Source organism: Megalops cyprinoides, chromosome 13, assembly GCF_013368585.1.
Source record: "Megalops cyprinoides isolate fMegCyp1 chromosome 13, fMegCyp1.pri, whole genome shotgun sequence".
In the NCBI taxonomy this organism is placed as follows: domain Eukaryota; kingdom Metazoa; phylum Chordata; class Actinopteri; order Elopiformes; family Megalopidae; genus Megalops; species Megalops cyprinoides.
In genome coordinates, this window is record NC_050595.1 from 1,420,001 (window position 1) to 1,432,500 (window position 12,500).

Sequence of the window (12,500 nt, forward strand, 5' to 3'; positions counted from 1 at the left end):
GAGCTGAAGCATGCTGAAATACTCCAGCAGCAGCAGAGCACAACCACAAAATTACAGGCTTACAAGGTCCTGACGGGAAAGCCCAAACACACACACACACACACACACACACACACACATGCACAATCTCATCTCTGGAGCTCTGCTTCTGAGTCCGGAACCACCGTCTGTGCAGAGTTTTAAAGAAAATCTGAGGAACACACATGCACTCACACACACACACACACACACACACACCCTGTGACATGCAGTTTCACAGTCTGGAATGTGTTGGTGTTATCACGGCGTGTCCAATGTGTGAGCAATCTCAGCTGTAGCGCTAGAGTCACACTGACAGAAGCATGTCTGCAGCAGGAGGTCAAATAAACAAGTTAACGCACCCCCCCCCCCCCCCCCCCCCCCACACTGCCTGCTCCTGCAGATAAGACACCCCCACACCCCTGCTAGGTGAGGTCCTGGCCTCCCCATCCCCATTACACATTCATTTTCATCAGGTAACCCGAAACTTTCAGCAGAATCTTCCCCCTCCTTCCCTCACCTGATAGTGACAGGAAAAAAGCTTTCCTACCCAGAATGCCTTGTAATAACAAGCAATGTATGTTATCAGCCTTCCCTGAACCTAAAGCAATCATTAGTGTGGACAGGTAAAGGCGACAAAGTCAGGCCTATCTGTCAATCATCAAAGGGGGCAAAAGTTCAATCAGACCATGTCTCCAACTCTGAGAGTTAACACAATCCTTCGAGGTCACCTATGTCACCTGTGACAAAAAAATCACCTCCACACACATGCCTGCACACGCACATGCACATACATGCACACACACACGCACACACACACGCACACACACGCACACATACACACGCACACATACACACGCACACACACGCACGCACACACACGCACACACATCACCTGTGTCAGAAAGATAACAGAATACACCACTATATCCTAACTGTGTTCTGCCTCATTCTTACGGCTCTGACGTATGAGTTGGTGTTCCTATAAACCAGTGTATGTTCAGCCTGGTTAATCAGTGACTGTGTGAGATCACTACAGCCTCAGGAAATCCAGACAGCGCACACACCTAGCTGATGAGCAACATTCTCACAAAGCCGTAGTAATGTAGCAACACTGTTTCAAAGTTGCACAAACGCCCAAGACCATGCTGAACACCATATCCTGGTACAGCACAGAGCGACAAGCCCTCCGCTCCCCGCAGCAGGGAATTCTGGGAGCTCTGCTGAAAGTGAAGGGTGTGGGCTGTCCTGCAGAGAGATGAGTGCTCTCTCGCACACAGCATGGGGGGTTGGAGGACCTCTTTATCCCACCCCCCACAGAGACCCCATCCCTGCAGAATGAAAGCACTGTTAACCGTGCCATTCTCCACCATGTCCTACTTTCTTAATTGATTTGCTCTCTCTCTCAGCGCCGCTCACAGCTGGTGCCGCAGACCCCTCCCCCGACACTCGTGTGCACCCACTACTTTCACTTGCACTCCGGAACCGGTAAAGACCAGTTTCCAGCACATACACTTTTCCTCTGGACTTTTCTACTCTGGATTTTTCGCATTCTCCTTGAAACGGCAGAGGTGGAGTTTGACTCAAAGGAACGTCACCAACTGGCATGAAAGAGCAATCGGCACAAGCACACCTGACAGGGCCACAAAAGTGTGAACACAGTATCCCAAAAAATCTGCTGAGGAGATGTTTTCCACTGCATAAACGTCACAGTTCAAAGGTCATCACTGTTGATGCAGTTAAACACACAAAACATTGCAGCTTAACAATTTTGTCAACCAGCTAGCTATGTTTAGTTGTTGCTCTTTGAATGCATTACATGACAACTATCAAGAGAGAAATTTACCAGCAATTTGACCAGTGCCTCTGTGATGCAGTACAGCTGAGACTATCAGCGCTGTGCTCACGCAGAAGAGCCCGTGTCAGCACGCTTGCTGGACCGTTAAAAAATAACCGTCAGCATTTTTGCCTTGATTAAGAATTTTTGTGAGGCGCAGTCTAACCCCTGGCTGGTCCGATGTTCTGCAGTCATCACGACTCCCTGGAAAGACTACAGGCAGCAAACGGCAGTAATTACAGGCCGGCTTGGGGGGAGAGGCATTGAGAGTGTGGAGGGACTCCTGGCCAGCCTGTTTGGGCTGTTTGTTTGTGTCCCTGGCTGCCTGTCATTGAAACCGTTGCCATGGTAAGATGAGGGTGGTGGTGGGGGGTTATCATACCGGGGCAGAACAAACAACAAAACAACCCCCCCATAACCACCACCAGGAGAGCTCAGAGAAGGAGTGAGGGATCAGGCCGGAGGGATACAGAGAGCACAGCAGCGTGTGTGGAGTATGCGAGGTGTGTATGCAAAGCGTGTGCAGAGAATGGAACGTGTCTGGAGTATGTATGGGGTGTGTGTGGAGTATTTGCGGTGTGTGGAGTATGTACAGAGTGTGTGCGGAGTATGTGTGGAGTATGTACGAAGCGTGTGCGGAGTGTGTGCGGAGTGTGTGTGGAGTATGTGTGGAGTATGTACGAAGCGTGTGCGGAGTATGTGTGAAGTGTATGCGGAGTATGTGCGGAGCGTGCAGAGGCTTTGTGGGACACGTGTCGCCCCCCCCCCACCCCCCATTTTCCCCCTGGCCGCCCTTTGGTGTCAGAGCCACAGACGCTCCACCACCCACCCGCACACACGCGCTGGCACAGCTGAGAGAGGCCAGGCCTGCCCTCTGTTCAACATCAAAGCCATCGCCATGGCGCCTGTCCACCGAGGAGGGGCCGGCCTGCGCACCGCCTGTCCCCCCCACCCTCCTCACCCCCCCATTCCGTCTGCTGACGGTCCCTCTGCCAGAGGGATTCCGCTCAATCCCGAGCTTCCAGCTCCAAAGCCAGGCTGCAGCGTGAGACCACACACTGCCAGACGCCCCTGAATCCCCCACGTCTCTCAGAGAAGCGTCTGAGCACCGGCTTTGCTGCGGGGTCGACGGGGCGGCTTTGCTGCGGGGTCGACGGGGCGGCTTTGCTGCGGGGTCGACGGGGTGCCTCTGGCTCAGAAGGACACACAATCACACCCTACGCAGCGTGTGTTTGAGGAGAGTTTCTCAGAATCCCCTGAGCTGTGACCAAAACGGTGTGGTGTTGAAACTCAGCTGTGAGTATCACACACAGAATGAGGGTAAACACCAGTCAGTCCGCACCCACAGATGCTCCCGCCCACCTCAGGTTCATGTGATTTGGTAACGTGGGTTTCTCTGTTAGAGAAACTCTCACCACGTCACCCTGACAGAACAGGCCCAACAGTTTGCCTTTCTTCACACCAACTTCATCACAACAGAATCTCTGTATCGCTAAAGTCCTCCTGCACACCCTGTCCCAGAACAGACGGGAAAAACTACGCAGGTCACAGTCTCTCTTGGAGAGATTGGAGACACACCCTTCTCAGGGGGTTTGTCCCCCCCCCCCCGCAGAACTCTGGAGGGGGTCGCGTGAGTGATGGATGAGGAGAGGGACTGTTCTGTTTCCCTTTCCGAAAAGAGGCACAGTTCATTACCTCACTGCATTATTAATCTACTCGGCTGATGCCCCCCGGATCGGCAATTTACCCATCTCACACCCTCCGTTTGCTGTGGACACTTACGGCGGGGGCTCAGGGAACGATGCAGTGCCTCAACTGGGGTTTGAACCCCAAAAAGTTTTGGGTGCTCCTCACTGCTCGTGCTCAGTGGGGCACAGAACCCCTGACAGTCTTGGCAGAAATGCAAGCAGAACTGGGTTTGTCTCTGGGTTACCAATGCAGGAGTCTCTCCTCACACAAACTGCCTACAGCTTTCTCTCTAACACCTTCAGCAGGGCCGCCTGTCAGCTGACCTCTGACCACTCCTCCAATCAGAGCTGTTTATTACAGTGATGTATTACTGTGTGACATGGGGGTGAGAGCTCTGTATTGGCTGGGAGTGACATATGGGAAATGAGAGGTATAATGCCAAACCCATGAGGTTTCAACCTCGACCAGCCAGGTTTGTTCCCATTCAGCCACTTGACTTTAAGCCTGTAAATCATGATTTTTAAAAAAAGTCATCCCTGTGACTTTTGCACCCCTGTCCAGAGCAGCACTGTACCCCCCCCCCCCCCCCCCCCCCCCCCCGACCATACAGCACCCAAGATGTGACAGCCACAGAGAGGGATGGAGCAGCAGGGATAGAGGGAAGGAGAGAGGGAGGGACACCTGTTTTTTGCGTGAGCGTGAAAAACAGGTCGATAAGGGCATGCAGGCGTGACAGCGTCGGCCCCCGCTGGTGACGGCCTGGGTAAATGGGCTGACAGAGAGAGGACACAGCTGGTCCCCGACTCGCCCCGATCACCCCTCCATCACCGTCACCATCGCGCCTCGTTTAACAGAGACGAGCTGGAGAGACCCTCCCTGAGGAACACCAGAGCCGCCCAGCAGGGGGAAAGGGGCAGACCCAAACCCAGACCCTCTGACCAGGAAACCACTACTGCTACTCATCTACTCCTTCCTCTCTCTCTCTCTCTCTCTCTCCCCCTCTCCCTCTCTCCCTCTCCCTCTCCTTCTTTTTCTCTGTCTGTCTGTCTGTCATCCTCTCCTCACTCTAGCATTCAGGAAGTTAGGAAGTGAAGAATGAAAAACAGTGAAGTACAAAGAGAATGTGGCTAAGAGCTGGGAGCTGAAAGAGCTTCCCCACATTCAGCGTTCAGTCACTCAACACATGCCACCTACAAACACACACACAGCTTAACACACCCACTCTCCTAGTCTGCTGACCAACTCTGCTGCAACTCACAGGGATGGGAATGGAGGAGGGGTCTTACCTTTCCAGGGGGTTTGGGGGAGTCCCAGTTCCTCTTCTCCATGGAGGGGGGGATCTGGTAGATGTCCTGAGTTTGGTTCATGGAGGGGGGTACTTGGTAGATGTCCTGGCTGGGACCGGGGCCTACCGCAGAGGGGGGCACCTGGTAGATGTCTTGAGGGGAGCCCTTGGACCCAGGGGGCACCTGGTAGATATCCTGCCCGGGGGTGCTGATGGAGGGGGGTACCTGGTAGACATCCTGCCCCTGGGGGTGGTACTGCGCCTGTTTCTGCATGAGGATAGGGGCTTTGGGGGGGCCGGGGGGGAACTGGGGGCCCGTGGGGACGTGGTACAGGCTCTGGGGGGCAGGCTTGCTGTGGTTGGGAGGCAGCATGTAGACGCTGTCAGGCGTGGCTGGGGCGGGACTGGGGGCGGGGAAGGCGGGGTGCATGGCAGTGTACTGCGAGGAGGGCGAGGGCTTGGTGTAGGCACTGTGCTGGGGGAGGGGCCCCTGGCCGGGGGGCGGGGTCACCTGCTGCTGTTGCTGCTTGTCGTACATGCCCACCAGGATCTTGAGGCGGTTGCCGGGGACGATGCCCTGGCGGCCGTGCAGCGAGCAGAGCCACCAGCCGTCCAGACCCTGCGTGTCGCGCTCCAGCACCGTCATGATGTCACCCTTCCTGAAGGACAGCTCGTCCGGAGACTCCGCCACGTTGTCGTACAGGGCCTTCGCCAACACGTTCTGCAGGGGGGGCAGAGAGGGAGGGGCAATCTGTTAGTCATGCCAACAGAACCACACCCTGGGAGGCGGGGAGGGAATCACATTCAACATCCAGCTCTCCCACACTCACACTGGACAGCCGAGTACCTGGATATACCAGCCACCAAGCCTGGTGTTTATTTCATTTGCTAAGAACTAACTTCACAGTGAGGACATGGGCAGCAAGGCAGGGACAGCCAATCGGCTGTAAGCAGGGAATGATATCCAGACTGAACTACAGGGTCTGGGTCAAATTCCAAAACTGATTCCCTTAGTCTACCAACCCATTTATTCAATGAGTGCTATTAGGTTTTAATGAGAGTCAAGACGTCTGTTTAACCTCTTATCTGAAAGATGACTCCTCCAACACAGTGTTCCCACTGAGGCACTGGCCCAGAGGGAAAAGAGCCTCATACTGGTCAACTATCATCCCGAACTGCAGCACCCAGGTTCCGCCGGAGGAGGTCCATCCTGGGGCTATCCCGGCCAAGGCCCTGCCGCTTCCAGCAGGAGCAGACCGTAGGGTGGGGGGTGGCGGGGGGAGAGGCTGCCCGCTCCGGCCTGCTCCACAGCCCCCGGACTCAGCGTCAGCGACACTGACACGATGGTGACAATGGCGTAACCTGCCTCACCCGCCATCTGCCCAAAGTAAACAGCGAGACCCGGACGCTTTGGCACCGACCGCCAACAAAACAAACAAGCCCTTGGCTTTCGCCAGACCCTCTCACAGGCTGGCTTTTCAGAGTGCCACTGCCCAGGCTGGCTTTTCAGAGTGCCACTGCCCAGCTCCCGGCCAAGACTGGCACAGAAAGAGCCACGCACCCCCCTCCACCCTCCCCCCTCCCCCTAAACACAGCCTCAGTGTGCTCCCAGGCTGGAGGCTCTCCTGACTCTATTAACAGCGGCCCTATTTCCTGCTGTTCTCCAGTGTCTATTAGCAGAGTGAGAGAGGAGAGCCCCTCCAGCCACTCTCTCTCTCTTTCTCTCACTCCTTCTCACTCCTGCTCTCTCTCTCTCTCTCACTCACTCTCTTACTCTCTCACTCTCTCACTCCTGCTCCCTCTCACTCTCTCACTCTCTCACTCCTGCTCCCTCTCTCTCTCTCACTCTCTCACTCCTGCTCCCACTCTCTCTCTCTCACTCTCTCCGGCTCCAGCTCCAGCTCCGCTCCTGTGCTTATGCAGTGCCAGGTCTAAGTCCATGTGACAGATATGCACCATGTCGTAGACACACAGTCTGCCAGGTAATACACAATCATCATATTTACAGCTATCTAGCTGTGAACTGCTGCGTGGGTGAAAATAGATTATTAACTAGGTTTATTTTCACTTTCCTTTCAAGTTAACACGTTTTGCACATAATCAAAATGAATACATCTTCTGAGAAATGTTAGTGTGGTTCCCATAGGGCAGTGGTCTGAGAACTTACGGTAGTGTAGCATTCACAGGGAAGTATTATGAGAACTCTGTAGTGTCGTAGCAGCATGGCAGTGTTCTGAGAACTGAACCTCTGGGAGTGGTATAGCAGTGTCTGGGTGGTAGTGAGGGGACAGAGTTTCACAGTTTTAAAGCTTTATCACTGATTTACACCTCACTCTTCCCCTGGTTTATACAGTGTCTGAAGTGCTCCTGTCTCTTGAAAATGTGAGAATCGTTCCCCAAAGCAGGATGCAAATGAGAAACACCTTTATCTTACATCACAGGGCGCCTCTGTTTGACTCTGTGCTTTTCCACCTTGAAACGCCCACTCTTCTGCTGGGCCACGCTTAAATATAACTATTGTCAGTATGTAAAAGGCCCCAGAGAGGAATGCTGGAGACATGATTTGTGACGCTTTTAGGAGACAATGAAACCAAAATGCTCCCACATCCCCTCCCCCTCTCTTCCTCTCCGCTCGGACAGAAAAAAGAAAAGGAGCTGTCTGAGTGTGGTGCCCTTCTCTGATCTCAGCCGCGAGGTCACTTCCTGTGGGGTGGAGTTTCTCTGCGACTGCCAAGGAGACCGACCAACTCCCCTTCTTCCCTTTCTCTCTCTCTCTCATTCATTGACTTCACAGGGATTGAACTTTGCCTTCATTCTGACAGAAACTCGCCTGCTATCTCTCTCTCTCCCTCTCCCTCTCTCTCTCTCTCTCTCTCTCTCTGTTCTGGGACACTGGGGGAATGATTCACAAGTGCTGCTGGGGGAGAGGGAGTCGATGACCAAGTGACTATTCCCGTCTACATTGCTAAGAATGGAATTTCCACTTCATTATAAAGCACACACATGCACACGGACAGAGAGACAGAGAGAGAGAGAGGGAGAGAGAGAGAGACAGAGACAGAGACAGAGAGAGAGAGAGAGAGAGAGAGAGACAGAGACAGAGACAGAGAGAGAGAGAGAGAGAGAGAGAGACAGAGACAGAGAGAGAGAGGGAGAGAGAGAGAGAGAGAGAGAGACAGAGAGAGAGAGAGAGAGAGGGGGAGGGAGAGAGAGGGAGGGAGAGAGAGAGAGAGAGAGAGAGAGAGAGAGAGGGAGGGAGAGAGAGAGAGAGAGAGAGAGAGAGTCATATCGTGCTTAATGAGTTTGCAATCCACTCCAAAAATGTTCTTTCTGTTGCTGTAATAGCAGCTGCTGCCTGCAGCTCAGTCCAGTTTGAGGGGTTCTGCTGGTTGTGCGAATCTCTCCCAACTCCATGGGAAAAGCAAGCTTTTTCTCAGCAGAGCAGGAAACACCCATTTTACTGTTTACACATAAATATTCATAAACCAGATCAGCAGATGGCACCTCAAGTATCCAACAGCACAAATCCACTCTGAATCTAAACCCACAAACGCTTCCTTCTTTTCTCTTAAAAAACAGAAAAATAACCCAGCTAACAGAGCTCCCCTAATCTCCTCCATCTGACCCTTCTAACATAACAGTCAGAGACAGAGAGCCCAGCTGGGAGGGGGTGGGGGCACGTGGACTCGGGGGTGGGTGGAGGTGGCGGTACTTTGGGCGTCTGCTTCTCTGCCGTGATGACATCACTGCAGCGTCTGGTCTCAGGCTCTGGGCTGAGTGTAATTGTACAGTCTGTGGTTTCGCCCTCATGCACAGCCAGGAGCAGAGCTGAGGGCAGCTTCCCCAGGGTGACGTGAGAGTCTCCTCCGACACCTTAACCCCCTTAACACACACACACACACACACACACTCACACGCATCATACACACACACACACACACACACCATACACACACACACACACACACACACACACTCACACGCATCATACACACACACACACACACACACACCATACACACACACACACACTCACACGCATCATACATACACACACACACACACACACACACACCATACACACCATACACACACACACACACACACACTCACACGCATCATACACACACACACACACACACACACACACACACACACACACTCACACACACACCATACACACACACACACACACACACACACTCACCATACACACATCATACACAGAACCACATACACACACACACACGCACATGCATCATACACACACACACACACGCACATGCATCATACACACACACACACCATACACACACACACACACTCACACACATCATACACACACACACACACACACACACACACACACACACACACACCATACACACTCACACACACACCATACACACTCACACACATCATACACACACACACACACACACACACACACACACACACACACACACACACTCACACACACACCATACACACACACACACACACACACTCACCATACACACATCATACACAGAACCACATACACACACACACACACACACACACACACACACACACACACACACACACACACGCACATGCATCATACACACACACACACACCATACACACACACACACACACACACACACACACACACTCAAACAGTGTGCCCCTCCACCCCCGCAGTCACAGGTGAGAGTGCTGTGCATGGCGTCTACATCATCCAAAAAAGAAACCAGCAGGACATCAAAGGGACACCTGAGCCGCGCTGCCCGGAGCTCAACAGGGCTGGTACCGAGGTGCTAAATCACCGAAAACACCGCACCCCAACACCCCCTGCCACTGAGGTCAAAACGTCCCCTCGTGCCTTCAGCCATTAATCCGCCGCCAAAGTCAATTTTCAGAGCAGAAGAGAAAAGGAAACGGAGAAGGAGAGAAAAGGCGATGAAGAAAGGAAATTCTCTGGCCAGGGATTTAGGAGTTCAGCCATTTGCATTTAAAAGAGCCGGTGGGGGAGACAGGGGTGAGAGGCCACTGCGTGTACACAGAGAGAGAGGGAGAGATAGGAAGGAGAGGGGGAGAGAGAGAGAGAGAGAGAGAGAGGGAGGGGAGAGAGAGAGAGAGAGAGGGACAGAAAGAGACAGCGAGAGCAGACTGAGGGAGAGAGAGAGAGAGAGGAGGGAGATGGTGTGGGAGAGACTGTGGAGGGCAGGGAGAGGCCTTCCTTTATGCCCACTGAACAGGAAGTAATGGAGCAGCTGGTGGAGCGGGCTGCACAGGTCAGCGAGAGAGCCAGCAGCAGGCAGAGAGTGGGGGAGGGGCACAGGGGTCAGGGGTCAGGGGTCAGGGGTCAGGGACTCTTTGTCTCCTGCCTCTTTACGACCTGGCAGGATAAACACCGGGAAAGGATGGGAAGGGTATGTGTGTGTGTGTGTGTGTGTGTGTGTGTGTACTGAGTGAGGTGTGGAGGGGATAGGGGAGTGTGTGTGTGTGTGTGTACTGAGTGAGGTGTGGAGGGGATAGGGGAGTGTGTGTGTGTGTGTGTACTGAGTGAGGTGTGGAGGGGATAGGGGAGTGTGTGTGTGTGTGTATGTGTGTGTGTGTGTGTGTGTGTGTGTGTGTGTACTGAGTGAGGTGTGGAGGGGATAGGGGAGTGTGTGTGTGTGTGTGTACTGAGTGAGGTGTGGAGGGGATAGGGGAGTGTGTGTGTGTGTGTGTGTACTGAGTGAGGTGTGGAGGGGATAGGGGAGTGTGTGTGGGTGTGTTTAGGGGGGTGTACAGAGCACTCGTTGCTCTGCGTTCCTTCACAAAGAACAAGAGCAATAAAATAAAAAGCAATAAAAGTCTGAAAACAAGCGCAGCGGCAGACAATGGCAGGCCTTCCTTTCATTTCCTTTTCTGAAGCGGCACTCCTGGCACAGACACGGCCAGTGCGTCCCTGCAGGCCACTGCAACACAGAGAGAGAGAGAGCAACACGAGAGCAGCGCGGTGCCCCGGCCGCCAGAGAGAGAGAGCAGCGCGGTGCCCCGGCCGCGAGAGAGAGATAGCAGCGCGGTGCCCCGGCCACCAGAGAGAGAGCAGCGCGGTGCCCCGGCCGCGAGAGAGAGAGAGCAGCGCGGTGCCCCGGCCACCAGAGAGAGAGCAGCGCGGTGCCCCGGCCGCCAGAGAGAGCAGCGCGGTGCCCCGGCCACCAGCGAGAGCAGCCAGCCACTGCTCAGCAGTCTGACGGGGAGCCCGGTGTGGTGAGTCAGCCGGACCTGCACGGCGCTGCTGGCTGTATTGGTGGCGGGACTGGGAGCTGGCGGTGTTGCTCAATGGCGGTCACACCTCCGCAGCACACGCTCAGCTCAGAGTTCCACACCAGCACTTCACGGGACACACTTCCCACAGGAAAAACAGAGACGTGGAGAAACCCAGGATACAGGTCACAGTGAGCCTTTGCGCTCTCTAACCTGTAGCTGAATCACGCTGCAGCTACAGGTCAGAGAGCACAAAGGGAAATCACGCTGCGGCTACAGGTTAGAGAGCGCAAAGGGAAATCACGCTGCGGCTACAGGTTAGAGAGCTCAAAGGGAAATCACGCTGCGGCTACAGGCCCCACAGAAGCGTGCTGCCCAAAGTGGTGATAGAGGATGAGGCTGAATCTCTTGCAGGAAACAAGATGAAACACGTTCATCCTCAGAACAACCCCTCTCTCTCCCTCCCTCTCTCTCCCTGTTTGCCACAAGGGCACGAGACACACAGCACATTCATGCTGCCAAAGCACGTAGGGACATAAAACACAAAAAACAAACTGATAATACAACAGCATAAGAGTACAATAATAATTACAGCTAATACAGCTAATCTCTCTGTTGTTCTCTCTCTCTCTCCCTCTCCCTGTCTCTCTTTGTTCTCCCCCTCTCTCTCTCTCCCCCTCTCCCCCCCCCCCTCTCTCCCCCTCTGCAGTAAGCAGAGAGGAGCAGCTCCAGATTTCTCTAACTCACTTGCTGTAATGCAGATCATGGGAATTTAATTGAGAAATGTTTGGACCCCCAGAGATGCATGAGGGCAAAGCTGAGCGTGCCAACCTCTGCAAGCAGAATGTGAGAGAGATTAGGTGCATGCGGTGTGTGTGTGTGTGTGTGTGTGTGTGTGTGTGTATGTGTGTGTGTGTGAGAGAGAGAGAGAGCAGTAGACGCTCTGGTATGCTCTGGGCCAGTTCTGGCGAGTCCAGACCCGTCCCCCTCCAGCAGGCTGCTTACCGGAACATTCCTCACCCTCTCCTCTCCTCTCCTGGTAACACACATTCCTTCGGTTTGCCTCCTGGAGTCCAAACTGACCCCTGTGCGCCCCTGTTGTGTACTGCACCCCATTCCTTTCCCCCATCCCCCCATCTTACCCCCCCAGCCTTGCTCAGAGGGGGCAGACAGACTGCCCCGACACAGGGGACGCTGCAGAGATGTCACCCCGCTTCACGTTTGCTGGGTGCAGGCTGATGATGTAAGCCGAGCTCAGTGTGGCAAAGGTGACACCCCCCCGGGTTCTGTTAAAGTGATTTTCCTGTAAAATGTCTCACCCCCCGCCCACCGAGCCCTCCAAAGCAGATGACAGCGAACATGCCAGAGAGGAGTGACATCTTTACTGAGCGTGCTCACCTGGAAAACAGCCCCACCCCCACCCCCCTGCCC

At 54.0% G+C, this 12,500-nt stretch overlaps 1 protein-coding gene across 2 annotated transcripts in view; it reads right to left on the minus strand.

The window, feature by feature from the left end:
* bcar1 (BCAR1 scaffold protein, Cas family member) overlaps window positions 1–12,500 on the minus strand; it is a 73,423-nt gene that overhangs the window by 19,010 nt on the left and 41,913 nt on the right. For both annotated transcript variants that reach the window (XM_036543819.1, XM_036543820.1), the window contains exon 2: window positions 4,831–5,550. In XM_036543819.1, the coding sequence (XP_036399712.1) occupies window positions 4,831–5,550 (720 nt within the window). The remainder of the gene's footprint in view (window positions 1–4,830; window positions 5,551–12,500) is intronic.